This window comes from Dermacentor variabilis, chromosome 10, assembly GCF_050947875.1.
Source record: "Dermacentor variabilis isolate Ectoservices chromosome 10, ASM5094787v1, whole genome shotgun sequence".
NCBI classification, from domain to species: Eukaryota; Metazoa; Arthropoda; class Arachnida; order Ixodida; family Ixodidae; genus Dermacentor; species Dermacentor variabilis.
The window spans coordinates 16,050,799-16,077,562 of record NC_134577.1 but is presented as its reverse complement, the minus strand read 5'-3'; the positions used below and the strand labels follow the sequence as shown (position 1 = coordinate 16,077,562).

The 26,764-nt window shown below is 48.5% G+C and overlaps 1 protein-coding gene across 1 annotated transcript in view; it reads left to right on the top strand.

The window, feature by feature from the left end:
* Window positions 1-1,970: 1,970 nt before the first annotated feature.
* LOC142560010 (uncharacterized) overlaps window positions 1,971-26,764 on the top strand; it is a 184,537-nt gene continuing 159,743 nt past the window's right edge. Inside the window, exon 1 of the mRNA XM_075671756.1 lies at window positions 1,971-2,547. Within this exon, the coding sequence (XP_075527871.1) occupies window positions 2,518-2,547 (30 nt within the window). The 5' untranslated portion in view covers window positions 1,971-2,517. The remainder of the gene's footprint in view (window positions 2,548-26,764) is intronic.

Genomic DNA, 26,764 nt, shown 5'->3' with positions numbered 1-26,764 from the left:
CCTAGAATTCAATTAATTTCAAAGCCACGGTGACCAACAACGCCACCACGTTCCATCCAGGCATCATCACCGGTGGTTCTGTTGCATCCTCGTAACCCATTGAGTTTCACCGGCAGAAACCACACTGTCACAATATTACCACAAAAATAAAAGCCTGTCTTACCGTGAGATGAGTCTTGGTAAGAGAGGAAACACGCAAGAAAGCAGGAGACTGGTGGCTACGCCCCCGTCAAGTTCCCGGACCAACTCTCAGTGACGTCATGAACCTTGGTGGGCTCTGATCATGCATACCTAGTCTCTTACCAGCAAAGCTGCTACAGAGTATTCTAAAGGAGATAAAGACTTAATTTGGCAAGTTTATAGAGAACTTCTACGTGCGGCTTCATAACGGCCAATGCACGAAGTGATACTTTGAAAACCCTTGACGTTTTACTAACGTGCCAGCGTTGAGGTGACGGCTCGAAATAAAAAAAAAAATTAAACTTCATTTTATCGTCTAATAATCAGCCTACTACCTTGAAATTACGAAAATATAGTTTCCTGCGCATGCTTTATCGATCTAAACTGATTTAATGTTTCACTTTAGTGGTCTTTACTAACAGGGATGTAGGCCTCCTAGTCAGGAAACATGATTTGTCTGTTTCCTTTTGCCTCATCTCGTTGGCATTATACATTGTTCTGTGTGTACACATGTCAGAATAAACACTATTTAATATTTTTTTTAAAGTTGGCTTTGCTGACTAACACTGCTCAGTGTTGAAGCATTTCTTTATTTCTCAGTACAAATTCGGTTCCCTATGTTCTATTTGCTTTGTAAACACAATTTGATGCCTGTACTACATAGGCATTTTCCTTTCGACCCATTACTAGCTTATGTCTATGGGTCTAACGTGTTTGCCTATTTTCGTGGGTGGTCGGCGGCATTCGCAGAGCCTTTCGTTTGTAAGGTCTTCACCTAAGTAGCCGACTCGTTTTTTTCCCCCCTAATTTATTTAGTTTGCTAGATTGGTTGGCAGTGGCTATAGCGAACATCGCTAGTGAATGAATTGTACGTTTTGAGCGTCACCATTTTCTGCACGCGCAAACATCTTCGTGGACTGTACCTCATAATTTGTGGCTGCGATCTCTGCGATACTGCACGGTATTTGCGCCGCAGAGTCTAGCCACAGCCATTCTTTCTTCCATTTTGCTCTGCTTCTCTCCAAGTGTGACCCACCAAGCCTGGGGGGCTTGCTTGTGTGTGTGTGACAGTGTCTAGCCCGGAAGGAATCTACAGTAGACACGTACCTATCCGCGTGAAGGACTGCGCGACGCGTATTGCGACGTCTCGCGAGGTGATACCCTTGCGGCCCTCCCTCTTTCCCTGTCCCCTCCTTTCGCTCTCGCTTTCACGTGTCGTCGCTACAGCAGCAGCAGCAGCAGCAGCAGCAGCAGTCCCGGGGTGAATGGTATATTTACACCGCGGAGTCGCGCTCATCGTTATGCCCTCCTCCTCCTCCAACCAACACCCCGCCCCCTCAGGAACCCACCGTCCTCCCTCACGGTTGAACTGAACCCTCCGTGGCGCTCTCTCTCCCTCCGCTACCGCAGCGTTGCATGTTCTGCGGTGGAGCGAAGCCGCTGGCTCGGGGGATGCCCGCTATTTTCGAACCACCTAGCGTCGTTTCCGTCCGTCCGCTGGAACCTCTCCACCACCCACCACCACCTCCCTCCCCCTGTTCCTCCGCCCAACCAACCCTCCAAGGTCTCCACAGCGCATGCGTTTCGGGCGCACCTACACTTGTTGTTGCTTCTGCTGCCGCAACCAGCACACGGTCCCTGCGACGTATAACCCCCATGACTCTCTCTCTCCTTATTTTTTTCTTTTTCTGTTCGTGTCTCGTTCAAACCCTGGTTTGTTTGGTTGGCGGCCCCGAGTTCGGACTCCCCTCACGCGGCGGCAGCGGCGGGACGCGTGTAGTGTGCAGCGGTCTGCGCCAGGGGGACTCTGGGAGGCGAGAGGTGTACGTAGTTGCGCGATCCCCGCTTGGGTTGGTTCGTCGCTCGGTGCGGCTTCGCTGGCAGGCTGGCTAACTGACTGGCTGGGAGTTTCCGAAACGCAATTCGTTGCTGGACCTCCGCACTGCGAGCAGCCTTTTTGGCTCCGGACCCTGCGCCGCCCATCGGCTTGCGTCTTTTGCGCGTCGTCAACTCGTCCCGCTTTCCCTTCTCGTGCCGCCGACCGACCCGCGCTCCTGGCCACGTGAGCCCCCCGCGCTCCCTTCGCCGTTTTCGCGTGGGCATAATTTTTCGAGCGAGTTCGTCTCTTCTTCGGTCTATCCCTTCGCCAGTCCCTTGGGAGTTTGTGCCAAGCGCTTCAGCGGGGCCTCAGACAGCGATCGCACCGTCGTCCGCCAGTTGCCACCGGTTGTGCGCGCAGTGCAGTGCGGTTGTCGACGGTACCTCGGGTGTGGAACCGAACCCTGTGCGTAGATTTGGAGCCGTTTCCGGTCGACCGGCGCTGATCTGATCGGAGCCATGGTACTCTCAACGCCGCCCCCGAAGAAGGTGAGGCTCCCCTTGCTGCTTGCAATGTGAAACGAAGGTAGCTGAAAAAAACCGGGACGCCGAATTGTTCGAAATGATGGAAGGTGCAATGCCCGACGTAGTACTCATAGTTGTTCAACCAGTATTTGAGTACGGTGAAGCGGGCTAGACGAGACAATGTAAGGCGAGAGAGGCGGGACAAGCGCTTGTCCCGTCGGTCTCGCCTTACTTTGTCCCATCTGTCGCGCTTCCCCGCATTCAGGTGTGCACAACCAACTGACCCAAAATTGTGTTCTTCTGATGTTCAACCAGTGTATATCCAACCAGTTTATACAGACGTATCGCAGGTGACAGGATGCTCGGGGTAACCCCAGTTAGTCGCCTAGCAGATGTAAAGGCAAGGATTCTCCCTATACATACGGTTAGCTATCGCCGGTCACCTCAGTAGCGTAATTGCAAATGAGCTTCGTCTCGAAGCTGCTCACGCTCACGAAAGTGTGCAATGTTACACTGTGGTCTCCTAGGAATGTTCGGTTTTCTTGCTCGCGCCATACTGCGTGTTGGTGCCTTCTCTTCGTTGACTGTTTGAAAACGACGGCTCATGGTTTCGCACTCTCTTTTCTTCGACGTCCCGCAGCATTTTAGGGAATCGGGGTGAGTGCGCGATAGTAATAGATGAAAGGTTTCGACAAGGCTAAATCTTCTACAGAAGCTTGTGAGTATAAGCACTCGTATCGCCTTCACATCTTCACCTGGCAACAGGGACGTGGCATAGACAGGCTAGCCGGGTCCGCGTAGCCCCATTTACCCGAAGCCTCGTCACGAAACTTACTTGAAATTTTCTTTGAGAAAGTTACTTGGAAATGATTAAGCAACTTCGCATTTTCTTTTAGTTATTGCCTAATTTAGCTTTTTGCAAGAGCTGTTTGTGGTTCCTACTGCGGAGCTCCCGTTAGCTGCGTCGAAAATGCGTGGATTTTTCTCATATTTGTACGAGCGGCAATGCTATGAGCCTTTTGATGCATTTGTCTCACGTCTTATTCCCCGACGGGGCCGTCAGTGTTTTTACGACTGATACAGTAGACGTGCCACCACCTTCCAGCGTTTCTGTCGGAGAAATAAAGCTGACCTTACTTGACCTGACTTGACACCCCTTTCTCCTTTTGGGAAATCAATGACGCTTTTGGTCCCCACGTACTGATTGCTTCACGGCACTGACAAGCATATTTCGGTCATTTCTTTTTTTTTTCTGTTAGCTAGGCCCGCCTCGGCATGCAGAGGCATTACTATATGAAAATGACGCAGCAGTTAAGGGGGGTGCGTTTGCCCACTCATCGCAACTACAACGCTTGCCAGAGCCGAGTCTTTATAGAGACCGTGATTTTGTAGGTCTCAGAAACGACAGCCGATGTACACGCGATACCGTTTAGGTTTCAGTCGCTCTCGTCTTCACCTTTTTCTGGTCGTTCAACCTGACCTTTCTATGAATAGTCGGCGGCGACGCCTGGCCGCGTCGTCTCAAGTGTTGTTTTCTCGACTTGGAGAAAAAAAAAAGGAGAAAGCGAGAGAAACGGTGTTCTCCCTCGACCGTCACGAGGTGAGAGAAATATGCCGGCAGAAAGAGAGCAAAAGAACATTCTTAAAGACAAACAGAGCAGCAAGACGCGGAGTTGCGGACGTTCCTAGAATAAGCCGATGAGTGATGGCGGCTAGGTACTAGCAACGATGCTCTCAGTTTTTTTTTCAAATATTCTTTTTTTAAACTGTTAAGGTATGAGTTGGATGCCGTCCGGAGAAGATCATTGTTGGCTGGACTTGCCATGGAGCAAAACGTGCGCAGTTCTGCCCCTGTTCGCGTTTTTTACTTTTTTTTTCACAGACGTGAAAGGTTAGGTGAAGGCAGGTCTTGCTACTTAAGCTGATAGCATGACCAGATCTTCGAGCATGGAGTGGCCCAGCTTAGTCGCCATTCACAGCGTGAGCCTGTCGATGGTTGGACATCGTCGACATTAAAAAAACGAAACTGGAAACATTGTGGCAGTTGTAAAGCTTATCTGCTCTGTACGAATATTTAAAAGGGAATAACGAACAGGTCTATAAATGAAAATAAAAAAAGCTATAATACGAAAAGAATCCTTGGAGCCGAATAAATTACATAAAGTGTTCTTAACGAATTCGTTCCGGGGGTCTGACAGAGCGTGACATCACAGGCTGGCTGCCAACATCAGGCCTTGGCTTCTCGATTCTTCTTATTGCATTCCTTTCTCATCCTCAAAAGATGTCGGAGGCCTGCATCTTCAAAAAAATTGGAGGTAATTTTAAGTTCCGTTCTATATCGTCATTTCTTATAGACACGGTTGATGGCGTTTCGGTTATGCGCGTTTACGTGTTGTTATTGAGCGTCGCACGAATACTGATTTATCTCCAACGACTCTTTATAAACTGGTCCATTAGCCACTTAGGTGTAATATTTGATTACTCGATCTCAGGTGGAGCGTCTACAGCGCCGAACGATCAAATTTATGTTTCTCGAGAAAAAAGAAGGCCCTTGCTACTGCAAGGCGTACAGACATTTCTGCACAGTTCATTAGACTTTCTAGTGACCATTTCTATAAGTTCCCCGAGATTGTAAATTGTTTACATTCTTGAAGAAGAGCTAATCGTCTGCAAGGCCATAATTACATGCATTGGGTGTATTCCATAGTCTTTTCTCTCAAGTTATTTATGACGTCAACCGTATTTTAATACTCTCCACTCGAGACTACACTACAGCCTGCTTGTCTGGGGCACCACTACTAGGTCTGACATGGAAAGCGTCCATCGATTACAGAAAAAAAAAGTGTGCGCTTTATTGAAAACCTACCGCAACGTGAATCAACATCAATATACCTTACGTAGAATCGCATCTTGGACATTGAATCACTATATAAACTGCGATTATCAGTTTGCAATTGATCCACAACTCTTCAGTTCTGAGGTATACCAAATATGAATCCCATTAAGAATTTAGGAGAACCAATTTCATCAAGTTTAAATGTAGGGCGAATTATGGAACACAGCTATTAAATTGGCAAATTCCTAATCTGTTGTTAAACCTTTATCCGGATCTGATTGATATCATGGAAGCCTGTTTCTCTTTGCCTGCTTTCCGAAAACAGGCGAAGAGTGTTTTCTTGAATCGTGTATAAGCCAGTTGGGATTTCTTCCTTTGGTTGTTTTCTTTTTTTTTTTTCGTCAAGTGAACATGTTTTTCAAGTTAACATTTTTTTGTTGTTGTTGTTTTGGAGATCCAGTTAGGATTCCTTGCTTTGTTTCTTGTTTTTGTTTTTGTCAAGTGAACACGTTTGTAGTGTTTATAAATGTTTAATTTGATTGATTTTAATGTACGGTGTACTTAATTTTTCATATGTATATTGCTGTATGTGAATTGTTGCAGTCTTCCTGTAAGAATTTGTTTGTACTTCGTCACTCACCATGTCGAAGCTGTGCCTGCGTGAGTGCAGGGTGTCTAGGGCCTAGTCAGGTGACCACGTGTGTTACCTTTATCCCTCTTCACCTGGACAATTGTATATTGTCCAAATTTAAATAAAGTCAAAGTCATAAGTCGATAAAGATAATCTACGGATGTTCCGCGTTCTTGCATATACGCATACAATACAGCGAAAAATATAATTATGGGCAAGGAAAGTATCCTATTACATTACCATGAACTGCCTAATCTATTGTTGCTGCATGTCCAAACCAGCCTATGAACACATATTCAAAGCCTATACAAATACGTGAACTAAACTCAATTTAAGACCGCAGGACTTGGATTCTACATGGAGATTGAACTCAGGTCTTATGTACTTAAAACCATTTATTCCGCGATTACCTGCAGAATGTCTGTGCATTCTGCCTGCAATAAGGAAAGGCTATAAAGAGGTGAAGTAGTTCATGAAGTAGGTGAAGAAGTTCATAAGATGTCTATAAACTCTGTTGATCGGTTCTTGTAATGGATATTACGGAGTACGGAGCGTTGTCAACCTCGTCGGTTTCTCAGGGCATGGCTTCGCTTCTTTGGCGGTTTGAGGCGTGCGCCCCCCCCCCCTTCCCCCACACACAGGAATATTCCACGGAGGATTTCTGGCGAGCGCAGTCACACACTTGGAGGTCGACGAACCGCCGACACCTCGGTCGTCGCGTAAACCACCGATGACACCGCGCAATGCTCCTAACTCCATCGCCATTCCTGCTCTGAGCCTGCGCCAAGACCTTCTATTTAGTGATGGTGCTGACCTGGGTGAAGTGGCCTTTTTTTTCTCGTGTTCCCTGAATAGCCGAAGAAAAGAAGAAGAAAAATAAAACTATAATAAAATAGGCAGGGATTCCTTTGTTTCTCGAACTAGGCGGCAGCGGCTATTTCGGTCCAAAACGATGGCTTCTGCCGGGCGCGTCTGTAAAGATTTTTCACCCCGCCGCGGCACCTTTTCTGTTGTCTCGTTTGCCTGCCTTATTATTCGCTCACTTACACGCGTCGTCGGGAGCCGCTTGCCACACCAGACGACAGCTGCCACTGCTTTTAGCCCGTACTTGTTTTATATCTACCCAGCTGTCGGCTTAGGCTCCACTAGTCTCCTTGAAGCCCTTGGGTTTGAGGATAAGTGAACATGTCCACGATAAAGAATAGTAAAAAGTGGTTGGAGGTTTGGCGACAGAAAAGTAGGGAGACGACAAACAACGGAGGCATACAAAGACAACGTTCCCAATAATGGTTCAGAAACTTGGCGCTGCGAAATCTTTATCTGTTAGAAATAAATATGTTCAAGGCATTACGCAAAAAAATAAAGTACCTTGGTGCCCCAACCGACCGCCCCCTTTCAAAGGGGAAGCTCGTAGCATCCATCCATGCATCGATTCATCCATACTTGGGTATGGGATGCTGAAGGGCATCACCGTATACTAGAAGATTCGTAGTTTCCGGGTGTTCACGCTTGCGTATTGCTTTATTTGAGTGTTTTAATCTTGAATTTACGCTCCGTGGAGGCATTCCAGAAGGAGAACGTTAAAGCACAGACCGTAAGCTCGAGTCTTTTACAAAGTCGCGCGTACGTGTAAGCGTGTTTCCGTCTTTAGTATTGACGCCTGTAGTTTTCGTCAGTCCTGCTGACTTTCTTGTCATTTTCTTTCTAAAAGGCGCTGCCTGCTCCAGCTTTTAAACGACGTGCAACCACTCACACGGCTTGTCTGCGATTATTCATGATCGAGTAGTGTTCCCCTGTCTTTGCTGCGATAGCTAGTGCAACCAGACAAGCGTGACGGTTAGACGGACTTCGTGAGAAAAAAAAAGGGGGGGGGGGGAGAAACGGTTGTCGCAAGTACTCGAAAAACAAACAGAACCGCCGGCTGCGGAGGCCTCTGTGGCTCGAAAAACAACTTTCGTCGAACGCGATTGCGTCATCATCAAGTATACCTTGCACGTACTGCCGTCGTCCACAGTGTCTGTATAGGATGTAATTCCAAGTCTCAGACATTTCCATGGATCTCTAGACCTCGAATGCTTTAGCTGGCTCGCGATGTTCCACAAGTTATCGCGTTGAGCTAAAGTGATGGTTAATGCGGAATCAGCTTAAGCTGACGTTAATTTATTCGCGGCAAGCGTCTTTGACGAGTCCATTAAGCTGAAAACTGTAAATGAATTTGAGTGTCCTCGGCGGGTGGGCCTAGTCCTGTAGTGAGCGATGGTTTCTTGTCCAATGAAGTTGCCGTTCGCAAACACGGGCGCATCTCTGAACCGTCCGTGTTTGTGTTGCCGCTTTCTTACTGTATACGAAATGAATTGGAGTCTAAGTTACCCTGTGATCACCAGCTGCTAGTCCGATGACTCTTGTTTTTGTTACCCGCCACAGTATATATCCCAGCTGCTACGTTGCTGAGCTTGAGGTCGCCGTTTCGAACCCGGCCGCGGCGGCCGTATTCCTATGGAGGAAGAATGAAAAAAAAAAAGAATAAAAAAGAACGCTCGTTGTGACCGCACTTTGGGCGCACGTTAAAGAACTACAGTGGGTCAAAATGAATATGGGCATGCCTCATAATCACATCGTGATTTCGACACGTAAAGCCCCGGAATTGAATCAACTAATCTAATTCTTTTGCCCCTTCGCGTGAGGTCTCGCCAAGCGCACTTATAGGCCCCTCGTAACCCGACCTCACCAGCCCCGAGAAAAACGCCAGCTGGGTCAGCTTGAACGGCTTTGCTCGCGCCGCGCTGCGCACGAAGACGTGCAACGCTCGCGTCGTGTCTGCGAGGCGCTGCATGCGCCGCGGCAGCGCGACTACTTCAAAGGCGGGGCGGGGCCGAGAGCCCGCCGGCTATTACGAGCCGTAGTGGCCCGCCAGGCGGCCACTCGCATCAAGACGCATCCTTGATTTGCGCCGTTGGCAGGGCGTCGCGCACACGCCAGAGTGCGGGACTGTGACCCATTGGGATGGATGCCAGCAGTTCCCTCCGCTGCATCTCCTGCTGTGATGCACCTGGCGTAGCTTTCTTCTGAGTATGCTGTGTACTTCTCGCTGCACTACTTTTCTACCGCTCTATGCCCCCTTCTTTGTGCTTTCTCTACCTCTGTCTCTCTTCCTCTATATTACTTCTGTCCTCCCCGCAGTTTTCTATCTCTTCCTCTATATTACTTTTGTCCTCGCCGCAGTCTGTCCCTCCGTGTAGTGTTTTTGCTCCCAGCAAGAAGTTTCGGGTTCGACTCCCGGTTGCGTTAGCCGTATTCCAGTATAGTGCTTGAATCTGTCCCGCCTTATGCGGCATGTTAGAATTCGCAATGTATGGCAAAAAAGGAGAAGATTCATATTATCTAGTGCCAGTAAAGTTAAGCCAAATAATATGGTCCTTTAGCCGCGACAGACGCTATCGCTCCACAAAGCGGCGAGCCCAATCCGGTAACACTTTCCAGAACTTTCCGGAACTTTCCATGCGGGAAACAGGAAACATTGTTCTTGAAGTGTTCTGATGCGTGGAGGATGTCAATTCAAGAACGAATTGTGTGAAACGTGACACGTACAACACACTCTTAGACGTCTTTCAATGCACCGTTGCTGCACGAAGCTATCAAGTCCGAAGCATTCACTTCCAAGCGGGAATAAACAAAGCCCCCGTACAAGCCGTCTGTTTCTCGGTGTTTATGAGCACGTCATTCACAGAATCGGTTTCATTCTTTTTTTTTTCTTTTGCTAAGCTACTCTGTTGCCTTTCTGTGTTTCGCTTTCTCCCGCTTACGAAACCCCTGGCGACATGACGTCCCGCGCAACGTCAGCGGCGCGAATGACGTCATCCCCGGCTTAGAGGTGGAGAGGCGACGAGGGGACGGCCGTCTCGAGTAGGAGCTTTATTTTGACTACCCGATGTACGCGTTTCTTGCGCATGCGCTCGCGAAATGGGGAGAGGGATACGGATATCGCAGTTCGGATGATACGTAGGACATGAATCGTAAGGAACTTAACTGCCCAAAGCAACACTAGGCCTATGAGAGACTCAGAAGTTGAGCGCTTCGGGTAAATTTGGACCACCCGGGTATTTTAACCTGCACGCAGCGCACGGTACACGAGCGTTTTGGCAGGCACTGCACGACGCTTGGGTCTGATACGCGTTACCTGTGCGTATTTACTTGTTCCTGCCCGAGCTCCCGAAAGAGGCTCAGGGGTGGCCTAAAAAGAAAAAAGAAAGAAGAAAATGGAAAAAAGAAAGAAAGAGAAGAAATAAGACGAAAAGAGGGTCGGTTTCCCTTGCTGGAGAAATTGCAGAACACACGTTCGTTGGCGCGTCTGTCAATGAGGTCTTCAGCGCTTTTTTGCTTGGCTGCCTCGGGGAATTTTAAGAAAACATCGAGAAAAGAGAGCGGTTCGTTTTCGTCATGCGGAAGTGCGAAGCTTGGCACGCTCCAGCAGCCATGCGTCTGGGGGGGTTTAAATATATATTTGTCTAGCGCATACCTGCCTGACACCCCTGTGCATTTCATGGGTGTAGTCGTATGTACGCCTACACAAGAGTACCCGTCGGTGAGGCGCTACGTCGGCGTGTTAGTTTATAGCGTTATAGCATTTTCTTGCCTCCTCTTTTTTTCCTGTGTATGAGAGAGACAGAGCATGTATGTGTGTAACCGGGGAGGGGTGAGGGTTCTTAAGATATTCAGCTGCCTATATATACTTCGCCAGAAGCCGTGGCCAGAGCAAACAAGGATCTGCTCCAAGAAGTGTGAGAGGCCCACCTTTGTTTGGTACTCACCACGTCTTCTCTGTGTGCGACAAGTGTTATTGATTGATTGATTGATTGATTGATTGATTGATTGATTGATTGATTGATTGATTGATTGATTGATTGATTGATTGATATTGTTGAACGTTCCAAAGCTACAGAGGGATACGAAAGGCGCCTTAGTAAGAGAGACCGAAGTAATTCTGACCACCTGGGGTTTTTCATTGTGTGCTCAAAGCTAGTTCACGAGCGCATTTACATTCCGCCTCCGTCGTAATGTGGTTGTCGCGGCCGTGAGTCGAACCGGCGACCTTTTGCTGCTGAAGCAGAACGCTATCGACACTGAGCCACGGTGAGGGGCGACGATTATTTCTAAAGAAGTTGTACCGCTTCGCACAGAGTGAGGAGCATAGCTATGCAGCGATGACTATAACCTATACAGTAACTGGCAGCACACGATAAGTACTTTCTGCCCCGTCTTCGTAGAACGCAATCTCAACAACTTCTGCGCGAAGAGTTGCGCAACTACAAGTCGAGCCCGGTGCGGAGTGCGTGCCATCTTCATAGTACGCAACCTATGAGAACGTTGTCGCCGCACTTGTCGAAGGATATACGAGTTTCTAAACTGTTTTGAAGTCCTTGTACCTACAGGGGTTGTTAGTGCGTGTTGGTTTCGCAAGTTGCAGGCGGAAGACGTTATTACCCGCATAACTCCCTCCTAACACTTCCACTTCACCTACCTGGCGGGAGATATCCTGCTTTCGTCATCCACCGTTGAATCAAGGTACTTGCACCTTCGTTCTCGTCCCATTATATCTGAGGTGTTCGCATCGACGGTTTTCGTAATCTGTGTCGAATGCGTTTATCTTCAAACGATCTTTTTCCCCGACGGACTTCCACCATTGAATCTGAAGTTTGCTAAATTTCCTTCGACGCTTTCTTTTAGACGTAGCGCAAAAGGCAACGCAATATGGGCTGACGGTGACGCTCTCTGCTTACCGTGTGCCGCCAGAATATTGAAGACCACCCGCCGTGGTTGCTCAGTGGCTATGGTGTTAGGCTGCTGAGCACGAGGTCGCGGGATCGAATCCCGGTCCACGGCGGCCGCATTTCCATGGGGGCGAAATGCGAAAACACTCGTGTACTTAGATTTAGGCGCACGTTGAAGAACCGCAGGTGGTCGAAATCTCCGGAGTCCTCCACTACGGCGTGCCTCATAACCAGAAAGTGGTTTTGGCACGTAAAACCCCATAATTTAATATTGAAGGCCGCGTTGACAGCTAAGAGACACTAGAAATATCAAGCATATGAATAACTGTTGCAATGAAAGTTCTCGTATAAGTGCTTTTAGATAATAGGCTCCGATCTCTCGCTTGCGGAGTCATCGCCAGGCAAGCTGCCGCTGTTCGCCCCCCGCCCATTTCCTTTTTCTTTCTAAGAAACGCAGGGTGCACATTGTTTTTTCTTGCTTCGGCGGAGCTCTCGTCAGCCTCAACGCTGCAACCAAACGCATTGCGCGCCGTTCAGCGCTGCGCTGCAGCCTCAAACAGGCGCTTCCGCTCCCTCGCGCGTCCTTCGGACGGGCACGGGTTCCTGCGCGTCGCCTGATTCAGCGGAGTCGGCAACAGTGCAATAATGGTGGCGGCTGGAGAAGGGAATTCGGCGGCCCTTTAACGCGGCCCAGGGGAGAAAGGCATTGAACCGCGCGCCGGCGAGGCCTGGTGTCTTTTATCAGCAGAACTGGTCTCGTCGTCGCCACGTGCGGGACCCAACGACGAGAGAGAAGGAGAATAAGGAGGGGGGGGGGGGGAGGGGATCCTCTATTTTGAACTTCGCCGACTAGGCCCCGCTCGGGGTCGCGTTTTACCGGAGCGACAGGACCCTGCACCGTGGAGCCAACATCGCTCACCCATCCGCTTTCCGTGTACATATATATATATGGCTCTCGCGCGACATCCGAACTTTCCAGTCATTTCTTTCTTGCAGCCCAGAACAGACCTGACCACCATCTGTGGATCTATGGTCCACGCCATAGATTTCTGTTGGACTTGAGTTATTTGAACCGACTATGCGTGTACATATATAAAACGCATGCTTTGCGCATTTTATGGCGCAGGGCAAACATTCAAATAACTTAAAGGGTCGCCATAAAGAAGCACACACATAACAGGCGTTAATTCTTACGCTACAAGCAGAACGGACCTTGAGCAAGAAGAGATTTTCCAGCCAGCGTAATATTGTTCCTGTGGACTCTTTCTACCTATGTAGACCTTGTCGCTGTTATAGAATAAATGTATTGAAGAAAAGAAGCGCGCTACATAATTTCTTTAGAAAAATATTATTTCGAAAGATCGTGAGCTGCGATGACGACACAATACCGCAGGACGACACAATACAAGCAAATGCGCACTATACACACTGCTCGTGTTCACAGAAATGTTCGAGTCTACGCGCTTTATACTACAGATTTATTTAAGCCGACAGAAAATTCGTACACTGTTGCACACGAAAAAATATTGTTACATAGGAAGACATGATGTTCTATGTATATGCACACAAGACGGTTATGTACAATTCACGATGTACCAGTGGAAATGTACATATTAATGCAGTGACGGCATAACATGGTTTGCCTTCAAAAATTCACGTGCCGTACATATTACATTGCATATATATTTAGTAGATGCATTGTTGATAAGCAATTAAGCTGGCCTGGAAAGGAATTTACCCGTCTATTCGACAGGTAAGCCTGACAACCCGTCGCCCATGGTCGCATTGTGGGAAACAGGGGCTCGCCAAGGTGCTCAGCTATTCCCCGATTTCCGTGTATAATGTATATATATGCATTATACATAAACATGCCTGGGAATTTTGTACACTGCCCCTTCGGCAATCTGGTGCACTTCATCGCAGTACACCACCGTAGCTTTTTGTTTTTTATTTCTTGTCCGAACGCATGTGCAACATGCGCACGGCTAATGTCGGAACGCTTGTGATGACAAAAGCCTTTCTGGACCGAGTACTGATCACTATACTTCGCCTGCCTCACGGAGCCACACCTTGCTTTTGTATACGGACCACGGCGAGGCTCCCTCGGTGGCCTTCTACTTCAGTCAGGTCCATGAGGAGCTTCTGGGTGCGCTGCTTGAAGCTTCGAAGAATTCGGCCCTTGTCCTTCTTCCAAAGAAATACAGATGGTCCTTGCTCCTCGATAGTCCTCTTTATAGAATCCGAAAGGTGTGAGGAAATCTTGCCATGCACTGTTCGACGTCCTTAGGCGGACGTAGTCACCGGCGGTGAAGTGTCTTTTCCCTCACTGCGCAGTTTAGTTTGCGTAACGCTTTGAAGAAGGTTCTTTCTCTATGACTGAAACACTTCTGTTTTTTTTCTTTGTGCGTGCGTGTGTGTGTGTGTGCGTGTGTGTGTGTGCGCGTGTGTGTGTGTGTGTGTGTGTGTGTGTGTGCGTGTGTGTGTGTGCGTGTGCGTGTGTGTGTGTGTGTGTGTGTGTGCGTGCGTGCGTGTGTGTGTGTGTGTGTGTGTGTGTGTGTGCGCGTGTGTGTGTGTGTGTGTGTGTGTGTGTGCGTGCGTGCGTGCGTGCGTGCGTGCGTGTGTGTGTGTGTGTGTGTGTGTGTGTGTGTGTGTGTGTGTGTGTGTGTGTGTGTGTGTGTGTGTGTGTGTGTGTGTGTGTGTGTGTGTGTGTGTGTGTGTGTGTGGCATCTTGTCATTTCTTGCACCTCTGACGTGGTCTGTGCGAAGCAAGCTATAGTTACGCAATTCCTCTCAGCAGTGAGGCATATACTAATACATCCCAAAGAGCAGACGCGAAAGAAATAGTCGCGGTACATTGGCCACGGCCTGACGAAATGAGCCTTCTGTGCGTGAGGAGGATTCAGGGTCCTGCTTTTCGTACTTTTTTTTTTCCTGCGAGGATCAGTGAGTGCGAGCGAAGAGCGTGGCGGTAACGTCCACGGCGCTCGGCGTTTCGTGACGCACTGCCGTGCGCCGCTGGAAGGCTCTAACTATACACAGCGGGCTGTCAGGTTTAATTTTGGATGTGCAGCAGGCGCAGTTCCGACCTCCAGAGCCCAGACGTGTGGCTGCAGCGCGGCCCAGACGCGCTCCGCCGACTGAAACTAATGTCCGTAGCTCGCCCGCTGCCAAGACCTTCAACTATGCCGAGTGCTAGAGAGCGGTGTTTGCGCCACGATCGCGCTGCCAATGTAAGCGCGCGTTCGGCGTGAAAGAAGGGCTTTCTTCGCTCCACTGAGTGCGCGGACATCGTGATGGACAACTGGCCAGAAGAGATGGCTGGCGAGGTAACGCTTTGCGCGCACCCTGGACACTCCTCTTTTTGTGCCCAGTTCATCCGTCTCTATTGATACTATTCATAGATGCGATGGCGTCTGAACCAATAGGCTGGTGATAGATTGGACTTTCCGCGTTACTTTTGCAGCTTATCTACATTACTTACGCGACGTGTTTAGCAGCAGCATAAGAATGGCTATGAAAGCTATGCTTTCTTTGCCTACCATCCCATGATTTCGTCTGGGTCGATCTGTCGATTGGTCGGTCGGTCAGTCGCTGTGGTCGGGTTCTCGCCGAGTAGATTCCTCCTCATTTTTATCCCAAAAAGAAAAGATCCGCAAACACACTTATACTTCTCTCGTGCCAACAGCAACTAGATCTTACAGATGATTGCCACGTGTTATTTATGATGCTAATTTCTATATTAAAGCACGTATCCATAACGGGGAATCGGCCAAGAAGCGGCCGGCACATTTAAAGTGAACAAGAAGAAATGGAGAATAACAATACACCAATATAAGATTAGTCACATTGCGTGGCACTGGTGCGCGAGAGCGCATGCGCGCGCCACTGTTTGCTTTACGTGAAAGACGCAGGAATGAAATGGGGCATATTTATAGGATTTCGTTAATCACTGCGCGAGAGCTTCGCTCCACATTGATTCCAGCATGCATGTTGGATCTGCTAGCTTTGCTTTTTTTTTAATGTTCGCTTCTACGATTACTGAGAGAATCACAGGCATAACAAAACTATTAGTTCGTATTGGGTGGGTCTGCTTGCTTTATTTCAACTGGAATAGGAATCTATTTTAGTGCCATTGTATATTTGCCGAGATTTTGTTCCGTTGAGGCTGATATTAAACATCTTTAAATATTAGTTGTGATGTACTTGTAATAAATATGGTCCATATTAACGATTTACCTTAACCAGAGTGCCGCTAGCTGTATGCTGGAAACCAGAACCGCGCGAATTAACAGATATCGCGATACTCATCCGTTCGACAGCTAAGCGCTCCCGTGGGAGACAGGTTTCATGCGAATAGATGTGCCTTCATGATGCAGCAGTTTGGGACAAACGGTTGCGCAGCGGTTCGTTCTAATTCCGTAACGCGCACACGTGCCTTTCCCTGGCACTCAATTTGCGCACCCTCCGTCACGTGCAGTGGACACTTTGGCGTTCTGAAACATTGTTGTATCCACACGCGCGCGGACATCACGCGAGCACTAGGGCCGTCGCCTTGTCATCCTCAGCGTCCCCTCCTGCAGAACGCACGGCGTCATCAGAGTGCACAACGTCGCGCGACGCGGTGACAGGTCGAAGGTCGCCCGCTAACTCGCCTTGCGAGATCAACGGTAGCGCGGCGAGGGGAAGCCAGCGTACACAATGGGACGGAAGCGGTGACGCTTCTTCTCCCTTCACCGGGCGAGGCCCGTGCGACGACCGTGCGTGCCATTATAAGCGCGGCGTGTCTGGCCATGTGTGTGTGCGTGTGTGTACCCCGAGGGGAGAGGAACAATGTCCGGTTTCCGTGTCCACCACCCGCCGCGATTCTCGCTGGACCATGTCCACAGAGCCCCCACTCTCCGCACTACAGCTCGCAAACTTCTCTGGCGTAGGCACGACGTCCCCTTCGAAATCAGCCCTCACACAGGGAGCGGATGTGAAGCGATCCGGTGTGAATGGCTCCTCTCTGAATGCCAGTGTCAAAGCTACCAACATACCTCAGATATGTAAATAAATAAATAAATAAGTAAATAAATAAATAAGTAAATAAATAAATAAATAAATAGTGGTGTTGTATATAAAACGACATTACAGTCGCAGCGATAGCTGTGGCGCGTTATGAAACCAACGTATCCTTAAGATGAAAGTAAAGACAGAAACGTTAACCACAGGATATTTACTGTTGGCTACCCTGTACTTGAGGATGGGAAACAACGGGAGTGCGAACTTCGAGGAAAAAAGAGTATCTTGTGCTAAACCTCTCATCGTGTGAAGCTACTGTGTGGGAACCTTGTGACACATCTGGCACGTCTTTTGTTTGATTTCGCCAACAGTTGGCTTGGGGGCACAAGAACACTTACAATTGGTAGTATCATCACACGTCGTCCCTAGATGTCGCTACTGGCGCTCCAGTATAATAGCAAGAGCTTGGTGGCGCAACCCACCGCCCCATTCCAAAGGGGATACTCATAACATCCATCTATACATCCATTCCCGCCGCGCGGCTGTTTAACGTCGCGAGCGATGCCACAAGAAGCAGTTCGCTGAGCTGCGCGGCAAACCTTCCATGTAGCGTGCGTTTTTTCCTTGCTAATTTTTAATATTAAGGGTGTCCGAATATTCCAAACTTTCGAATAATGAATCGAATACTGCCCTATTTCATTCGGTTTTGGAATCATATAGCCAGTATTCGTGGATGCGAATATTTCGGAGTGATGAACTCTGCCTAAAGAAGCATAAAATTGGAGCAAAAGTACGATGACTTTCAGCATTGCGGCCATAGTAGGCATAAAACATGAGAAGTTCCGTAGCGTAGCAGGCTACTACGCTCCGGCAGCCAGACTTGACCGGCTAAGCCACGGTCATTCGTACTCTCCGAAGATTTCTGGGTAAGCGAACAAGCTGCGTATATTGCTGCTAATGCTTTATTTGTGCATTTAATAAGCAAGGTGGGCCTTAATATCGCCCAGTGTAGTGACAGAAACGCTCTAATGTTATTAATAGTGGGATGTGAACATTGGTTTGTAGTAACGGTGAAAACCGCCGTTTATTACTGGGAAACTATTCGAAAAGCATTCGATATCAGCTTCTGTTCGCTTCGCTTCTCACACGATTCTATTCGTACTCGATTCAACCTCACCACTAAATTCACACATCCCTAAAAATTCCATTTTACGCCTGATAGGAAGCACCGGGATACTTAAAACGATTACCTCTCTGGCTTGATGAAAACAGCCATTCTTCTGAAGAGAGAGATAGAGATAGCAAAGAGAGGAAAGGCAGGGTGGTCAACCAGACGAGCGTCCCGTTTGCTACCCTACACTAGGTGTGAGGGAAAGGAGGAATAGAAAAAAGGAGAGAGGAAAGAGGACAGCAATGTGGGTAATCGAGTCACTCAGTCCTATTCTTTAAGCTGCAGCCGTTACGGCGGCCTGACAGTGAAAACTGAAGTGAAACCCCGCATAATCGTAGCACGCACGTTGGTAGCCTACTTCAGGGCCCGTGGTCGGACCCCATCGCGTACTAACGCCTCATCTAAGTGGCTTCCGCGCTCTACGCGGTACATTTTGCTGCAGCGAAATGTGAACGTCTCGCCACATCCGTTCCGTGCGACGGTCCGTCCCCGAGATGCAATGCTCTCCCCGTGCGAAACGGCCATCCCTTTTGTTGCGCTGCAACGCGGCCCGGAGAGGTTAACGACTGCACGCATCATAGATGGGCGCCTCTCTCTAACTTTGAGCACGTGCCGCTCGCGACGGACGCCAGGGCGGCGGCGTCTGCGCACGCATGCGTCACGTGCTCCCCTCTGCGTGTGCGTTCGCGTTTCTCTGGGATCGTGCGCGAGCGCAAACATGGCGGGTCATGCGACTCCTTTGCAAAAGGTTGGCCGGCACGCTGCTTTCCACGTCAAGCCTAGGCTTTGCGCTGGCGTCGGTGTGACGGAAGAGAAAGATGCCTGCTTGTCACGCGAGATACGACGCACCGCTGTTCACCTTCTAGGTCCATTATACGTGCCGCCTCTGCTCTGACAGCACCGGTGCATGTGCTGTGTCGAGCTGCCTGTCTTTGATCTGCGGATACGGCATCGCAGCGAAACGCACGTACTTCTGTAGTTCTCATTTCTTGAACATCGACGGAACCTAACGTCGCATTAAGAGGCCGTGCAAGCGCCACTCAGATCCACCGGTCTGTGTCAACACCTCTAATTGGAACGCGCTTCCTGTTACCCGTTTTCTTTTATTTATGTTTTACATCTCTCTCTCTCTCTCTCTCTCTCTGTGTCCTCTTTCTAACCCCTATTTCCCTTACCCCAGTGCAGGGTAGCAAACTGGAAACTAGCATCTAGTTAAACTCCACGCCTTCTCTCTCTCTCTCACTCCCTCTCTCTGTAGTTCGCATGGTTAGTGTTTTATGAACAGAAGATGGTTATTCCGTCGTTGTCGTCACCGTGAGCCCCATTTTCTTCAACATCTTCTTAACCGACCATATACCCGAAATCCTCGTAATTAAGAAATTAGGATGGTTAATTGTCACGAAGTAACACGATACTGGCTTGTCTTCTGTGAAGGCTCCTCTGATTAGCAGTCAGGATTCTAACCTCAACCGCCACGAACGCGCATTGAAACTTTCATAACGAGCACCTGCCGAATTCTCGAGCGTTGATAGGCATATTTCGCAGGGAAAAAAGGAGAAAGGTACAGTTTAAATAACCTAGAAAAAAAGATTCCTTGGAGATCTGATCAACAGCGTGACAGCCTCATCAGCGTTTGATTCTTTTCTACTTTTAGCACCTCCATCATCCAGGCTCACTTGTGTTCATTACAACATGAATCAACTTTTTCGCATTATGCAATTCTAACATTTCCGCTTGAAGCGTTCCAAAAGCTCTGTTGTTGTGCATGCAACTATCCTAGCACCCATTGCCGACCTTGGTGTGCGAGGCCATCTTTGCTGGAACTTACAACTCGGCAAAAATACAAGCTATTGAGAAAGGGAGCAAACGTAAACTTCTGTCGATTAATTTTTTATGGGTGTTAGTAACCGTCTAAGTGTTATTGCGCATTCTTAAGTGACGAATGTCAGTGGTTCATTCATATGAGGGAAGTTCGCTTTGCGATGTTCCCCGACAAAGACCGCATTGATAAATGCGCGCTGTGCACTTGCGGCGTCAACCCTTACAACCAGCTATCTGACCGCTTTCTTTATGACGGAAGTCAACGGCGATGTCGCTATCTTGGCAGTTTGACAGTGCGTCAGGCCATCCCATAAGCTGACGGCCTCGCCTGTCGTAGGGATGTCGACTGTGTTCCTTGTTTGCCAGGCTAACAGGGACAGGAGTGTTAGAGGCACTGGATCAGAAATTCCAGCGGCACAGCTCACTTGAACGACATTCCCAGTCACTGTCTTGTCAGTCATGCTGTTGTGTTACAGAATTGTATCTAAAAGCGAGGTCGAAGTACCGAGGTCGCCAGGTGACAGCTTCTTTTGGCATCCTGTACTAATTCTGATATGACCTAATATCTACCAGCTTGAAAAACAAGATATCTCCGTGCTAATCGTATCTTCTACGCACCTTCCGATATATCGAAAAGGTCGGGACGCAATCATCTGTTTTCTAACCGCTAAATGCTATCAAGCTGTGCTGTAGTGACTTGCTTGGTGCGCTCCCGGGGAATCAGCGTCGTCGTCTCACATGAAGTTGCGGGAGCATGAACATTATTGCTTGCGCCTATGCACCGAAGCTTAAGGACGAAGGGCAAAGTAAGCGTTCGTCTTTGTTTCTACTATGTTATGTGTATTATGCGCGATTTGCATTCTTTCTCATCAACTTCGTCTGTGGGACGATCAATTTTTAAGACCCAAATAATGCTAACAGCATTCGGCTGTGTTGTCGCTTGTGCTTTCGTGAATTCTCGGACACAACGTTAGCACTTCAGGTTTTCCATCCCCAGGTGCGACCACCAAAATTGTGGCAGGCGCACTTTTTAGCCCAGTTGATATCTCCCCGGCTAAAGCGACGCGTTTTCGGAGACGAAAGGCCAGCCCGAAGTTTTGAAAACTTGAGCCGCCCAACGGTAGGGTTCCAGCCTTTTCACAGCTACGGATGCAGTTTTCTTTATGGTCTTGTTCGAAAACGCATGGGCGCCACCGAAAATACCCGCTTCTTTCCAGCGCCGCCGGAAGGAGGCCACCGCCACTAGAGAGCCCTTGCCTACGCGTCCAAAACGGGCAGCACGCCGGGAGCAACGGTTAGCGAGCCTGGACGCATTCTTCGCCTTTGAAATGCACACCGCGCCAACGGCGAAAAAGAGAAAAAAAAATCATGGAGGGCGCTTTTGTTTTGGCACGCTCCTGCACGTTCACGCCGTCCGCGTACGTGTTTATTGTTCCTTCGCGAGCAGGCTTTCTCGCTGAGTAGTTGCCTTGTGCTGTTTTTCAGATTTTCTCTGAAATACACACGCGCGCGCTCTGCACGTGCCTGTTTCTTCATCCGCTCGCAGGGTATACACACACCACCCGTTTACGTCTACCTGATGTGTCCTCCCAGTCTTATCTGATGGAAGGATTCTCCCGATGTTTGCTGTCCTTGCGAGCCTGCGCTCTTAAGGTCGTGATATCAGCAAATGTGATAGGCGTAATTTAATAGGTCTTGTTTCTAAGCTAGCCAACCAACGACCGCTCGGTCTTGAAATATGTATACGCTATTGACCTGAGATGCAGACACGGAAAGGGAGTAGGCGTGATTTGAGTAATGCTTCCGTGCAGCGCTTCTCAGTCATTGTCTGAAATAATTGCCTCGTGCGAAAATGAGGCATATATAGCTCATCAGGAACTAGTTTGTCGATTTTTGCTTTATGGACTCTCTGTATGAAACGGCTCATTACACCTTGTATAGTAGTCCAGCTATCGCCCGAAGGTGGTTTTCATAACGATGTCAGTTCTGCTTGAAATTCTGGGAGCTAGACACGCTCGGCACCTTTAATGGAAAGAAAACATTAGGCAGCAAAGAACCAATGGGCGATATAACCGAAATTTTAAAAGGGGCGTCGGTTTCCTTCGCGTATGCGTTCATATGAAAGAGGCGCTCAAGCGTGCTTTACTAAAAGCGCGCGCCCTGTTCAAATACGATAGCAGCGGCGCCTGTATGTGGGTCTCTGCAGCAGCAGCAGCAGCAGCAGCAGCTCGAAACGGCGTGAAAAGTAGGGCTGCCAAGGTAACCACCGCAACTACAGGCTGGCGGACATAATGAACGCTGCCTTCTACGCGAAATTAGCCACGGTCGTGTTCAGTCCTCGGGGATAAGAGAGCTATCACCTCTAATTGTTTCCCAACGGGCATTACTCACGGGCCCGCGCATTGAACGTTGGCTTCCAGCGAGGGCTTCGCAAAATGGGTCTCGCCGTACGCGAAGCTTGGCCGAATAGGCCGAATCCATCCACGATGCGCGCGAAGGCCTCGTTTTCTTCTCCAGTGAGCTTGGTAATGCGCATTTGTGAGTCTCTGCTACCTGTCTGCCCGCTTCTGCCGTGGCATGAGCTGCTACGCGTTTATGGGGACGAAATTTCGAGCGTTCGACGTCATGCTTGAACGAGCGCCGTACTTTACCGTGTCTTCTCGGATGCAAGAGCACCACGCCGCACGCGTCGCGAGCAGGTGACATGAAAGAGTATGCGCGCATTCACAAATTGGATTTGATTCGAAATTCTTCCTATGTTTCGTAAACGAGGACAGACAGATGGATGTTATGAGCATGCACATTGAGATGGGGCGGTGGCAGGTGCCACCTATACTTCGTTTTTTTTTTTTTTTACTTTGGCGCTCCATCCTGTCACGTTATCAAAGATCCGTGGTTCATGGATTAAGCATCTTTAGTAGATGGGAGCCCTAATGTAGAAAAAAGTGGGGGGTATTAAAGGTATGATGGTTTGTTTCCATTCGTGGTGTATGAAAGTATTTAGGATATTGAAGGTTACGTGGTAACTATCATGCCTTCAGTATCTCAAATATTTTTATACGCTATATATGGGCGAAGAAAATACATATTGGCATTGCTTCTTGACCTGCGCCAGTGCAGGACTTTGTGGCGTCTTTCGATCATTAGTGGCTCTCCCGTCGTTCTCTCAGGTGAGGTTTTGCGAACCATCAGCCTTCGTGCTTTATAGAAAACACACACAAACGCGAAATAAAACGCACTGCGAAGTTGTCTTACCACCGCACGTCGCGTGTTAGCGCTGAAAATATCGAGTTCTTCGGCTCCCAGTGACCCTTCCGTAGGTAGCAAAGGGTTGCTTGCTCGAGATGCTCCGGCGCGTTTAGGCAGATTCGATCACATCAATATGGGTCCATCCCCTCACTTCCTCCCCTTTTGACACTGGCGACAATCTTACCGAGGTAGGTATCTGCTGTCACTACTTCTGCTGGGTGTCCGCAAAGTAACTGTGCAGCAAGAATGGCGGTCTTAAAGTTTGCGAAGCTTTATTTACCTCAGTGCAGCGGTCACTACAGCAGATGCTGAAAATGCCCACCGCTGGCTCGAATACACGTCTGCACACGACGCGCTGCATATTGTTAAGCATTCGGTGGAGGGCTGCTGAAGTCATCTGAGCAATGTGCTGAGTAATGGCTGCCTGTAGCTCCTGCAGTGTGGGAGGATCGTTCTCGTATACACCCGTCCTTTGAGCGCAGCCCACAGAAGTTATCAGACCAACTATAGGTCTTGCGCTATCACATTGCACGTGAAACTGGGACGTCGTTCCGCAATTATCGTCGTACTTTTTTTTAATTTTTCCTCAACGCACAGTTACTTTCTCGTGTATGCCTGCGTGATCCCCTGTTTCAAACTCGGCACCAAATGCGCCTTACAACCGGGAAGTGACAGCCCACTCCCAGGTATATGTACGCCTACCACGAGAAAAGCAGCAGTGCGGCGTGCCACTCCGGGGTGGCACAGAAGAAAAATAAAACCGTCTCCGTCGCGCTCGAGTTGGCACCGCCGTTGTTTGCACGGGGGCTGCACTGCTGTGAGCTATTTGTCGTCGTCTTACGTAACACGAGGCGGGACGCGCGCCGGGGTGTAGTGCAATGTTGGCGGCGTGCTTTCTGCGAGGGTGGTTTTTCTTTTCTTTTTTTTTTTTTTGCTTGTCGTCTCTGCTCGTTTGTATACGGTCGGCGTCGTGTTGTCGGTTGTCCCGGTGAATTTTTTTCGCGCACGCTTAGTTATACGCGGTGCCCGCACTTTGGCTGGCGCTGCAGCACAGCCAGCACTCGTCAGGCTTCTTTCTTGCCAGTGCTGACTGACTTGGGCGCGATTTGTTTTCGTAGCGGGCTTGTCGTTACGTATGTGGGTAGCCGCGGAAACACAGAGTCTGTGCTTGGTAATAGCTCTCCCGGCCAACGTGGCTTTTGTCCGCGCCATCGTCAAGGGAATCTTGTTCGCGGTGGTGCTGCAGCGAGCGGGGACGTACCTATTGATCCACCGTATTTGCAAAATTATGTTAAACGCCACGACGTCGACGAGCTTCTTTTGTCAATATTGCCAGTATTGCGTAAATAAGTACGTACGTAAAGTACGCAAGTACGTAAATGTTAAGATGAATGGAAAAGAAAGGCGCAGATTCACACTTATTGTTCCGAACAAGTAAACGCACACTGACTTCCTCCCCGCTCTCACTTCGCTTTCTATTTCCTTGGAGGCTTCACGTACAGGGGGCTACATAAGGGGTGGGGTTTACGTTTACAGTGGTAGACGAGGCTTTATCTTGAGTGACCACCTCTAATCTGTCAAGATATTAGTCACTGCTGAAAAATAATCTTGCGGGACGCTATACGCAATACGAAAATCGATTATTTTCTCTTACTCGTTTCTTTATTATTATTTATCCAGCGAAACCTTGACAAAGTCCCTGTTTCCTGCATTTTCGATACTTAGTCTTTCTGTTCTGCTGCTCGCGCTCGCTGAACCGTCAGTATGTGTTTGTGAACACTACTGTTTACTGGCGGGCTGATTGCTTCTGTAGAAAAGCTTTTTCGCATCGGCGCATGCGCCTTCCATCCTCCCTTTGTGTGTGCCTGTGTTGCACGGAAACGCAGGCCACGGCATGCGATTCCTTTGAAAAGGCTATACTATTCTTAAAGAAACAAAAAAAAATGCTTGTCACACTGCAGATAGCTTTCTTGCGTGAGCGTGCACAGTTGCCACTACGACGTGTAGCGAGGACCTTTTACCATTTGCAACCAGTGGCAGTCCTGACCAGGTATTTGCACCTTGAAAGGGAAATGTTGTCATCGGGAGAGATAAGATGCGTGGATATTTTTTTTTGTTTAGTTGTAATTATGTCAAACCAACATTAACATATAACACTTCATTTGTGCGATCACATGATCTAATAGGTTGTACTGCATACGACTGCATACTAACCAATTATCAAAGCAATGGGACGATGCTCGAAATACATTCGTTAAATGTTCTCTTAGGGATGATTCTCGGCTTCTGTGTGGGTTCAATGTTCGTTAGGTTTATGGTGTTATGGATCGTTCACTCTTTATTTTTTGTTAAAGTAAGTCTCAGCATACTTCCATCATAAAAGGTTCAACAGCAATAAAATTTGTATTGACCTCATTAGCGATATCGATAGCTCTTTATTGAAGGAAGTGCCACCGATGTGTATTTCTTTAACAACCTTGCGACCAGCCTTCTCACAAACCCACCCGCCAGAGGCGCCACGCGCAATCTCGTACGGAATTTCTGCTCTACAATGGTACTGTCGCGCCAGCCCTTACAATTTCTTTATAGAAAGTCTATAGACAGTCTATAGACGTCTATAGACTGCCTATAGATTTTCTATTTAAAAATTTTTAAGGGAGTGTACATGAATTTGAACCTATGCAAAGAAAACGTTTTAACGATTGCGTGAATATTGCATGTCGTCATCACACCGTGGAACATTCGTCACCAACCATGCTCTCTGGTTCTCAAACAGGACTACGCATTCACGCCGTAAGAATGCGCTGCTGCTGCGAACACTTGAGCCATTGCCGTTCCACTCGCCCTAGGCTCAGTCCTTGAAGTCCTGGTTGCTTGCTCTGAACAAGGCTTGCTATTCTTCTCCAAAGTCATCGCTCATACTGGGCGGTGATGGTGTCCTTGCAGGCCAAGGAGGGCTTGCCTGTTCCCTACAACCACATGAAGCCAACAGGCAATGAAAACTAAGGAAAGCACGGGAAAAACTATAACTAGTCTTTTAATTGAAATGTAGAATTAAGGCTGAAAGGACATTCCACATCTGCCGCCACGCCCGCCATTGGCGCGGGATAACATTATCCCAAGATTAGATCTTGTGCACCGATACACAGTAAAGTGTATGAAGAGGCAGCTGTCGCCGTAACTCAATTTTTTTAGAGCATCGCACTGGTAACGCGGCGGTTCGGATTCGGCTCGCGCCGGCGTAAGTTGTCGTTTCAACTACTTTCATTTCACTGTGTTTCATTTCTACGTTCCAAGGGAAAGAACAGTTAGTTTCCCCTTGGCTTTCCTTAACTTCCTTGTGTGCGGCCTTCAGCTCCTTGTCACTAACGAAAAATCGAGCCCCTCGATCTGCCTTATTCATCTTACTTAATAGGTACTAACGGGCTAGTAGGGGATCCATGGTTTTGTTGAAGCAGCGCACTTGGAAGAAAAGAAAAAGACATTCATACCAACTTGAATCACGAACAAACATTTATTCTTCTTGCTAATCAGCTGTTTATGACACTCTGGGATATTCAACTAACGTTACTGAGGGACACTGATGACGCAGATCCCCTTGAGCCATGTTGTGCATGCCAGCCTCGTTTCAAACAGCGTGTCAGCCTCGAATGCTTGAGCGTATGCCAACCATGCAAGAAACCCTCGTTTGAGAATCAGCGCAGCACTACGATGAACCAAACGCAATCAAAAGTTCCGCCACTCAGATGCATTCGCCAATCGCG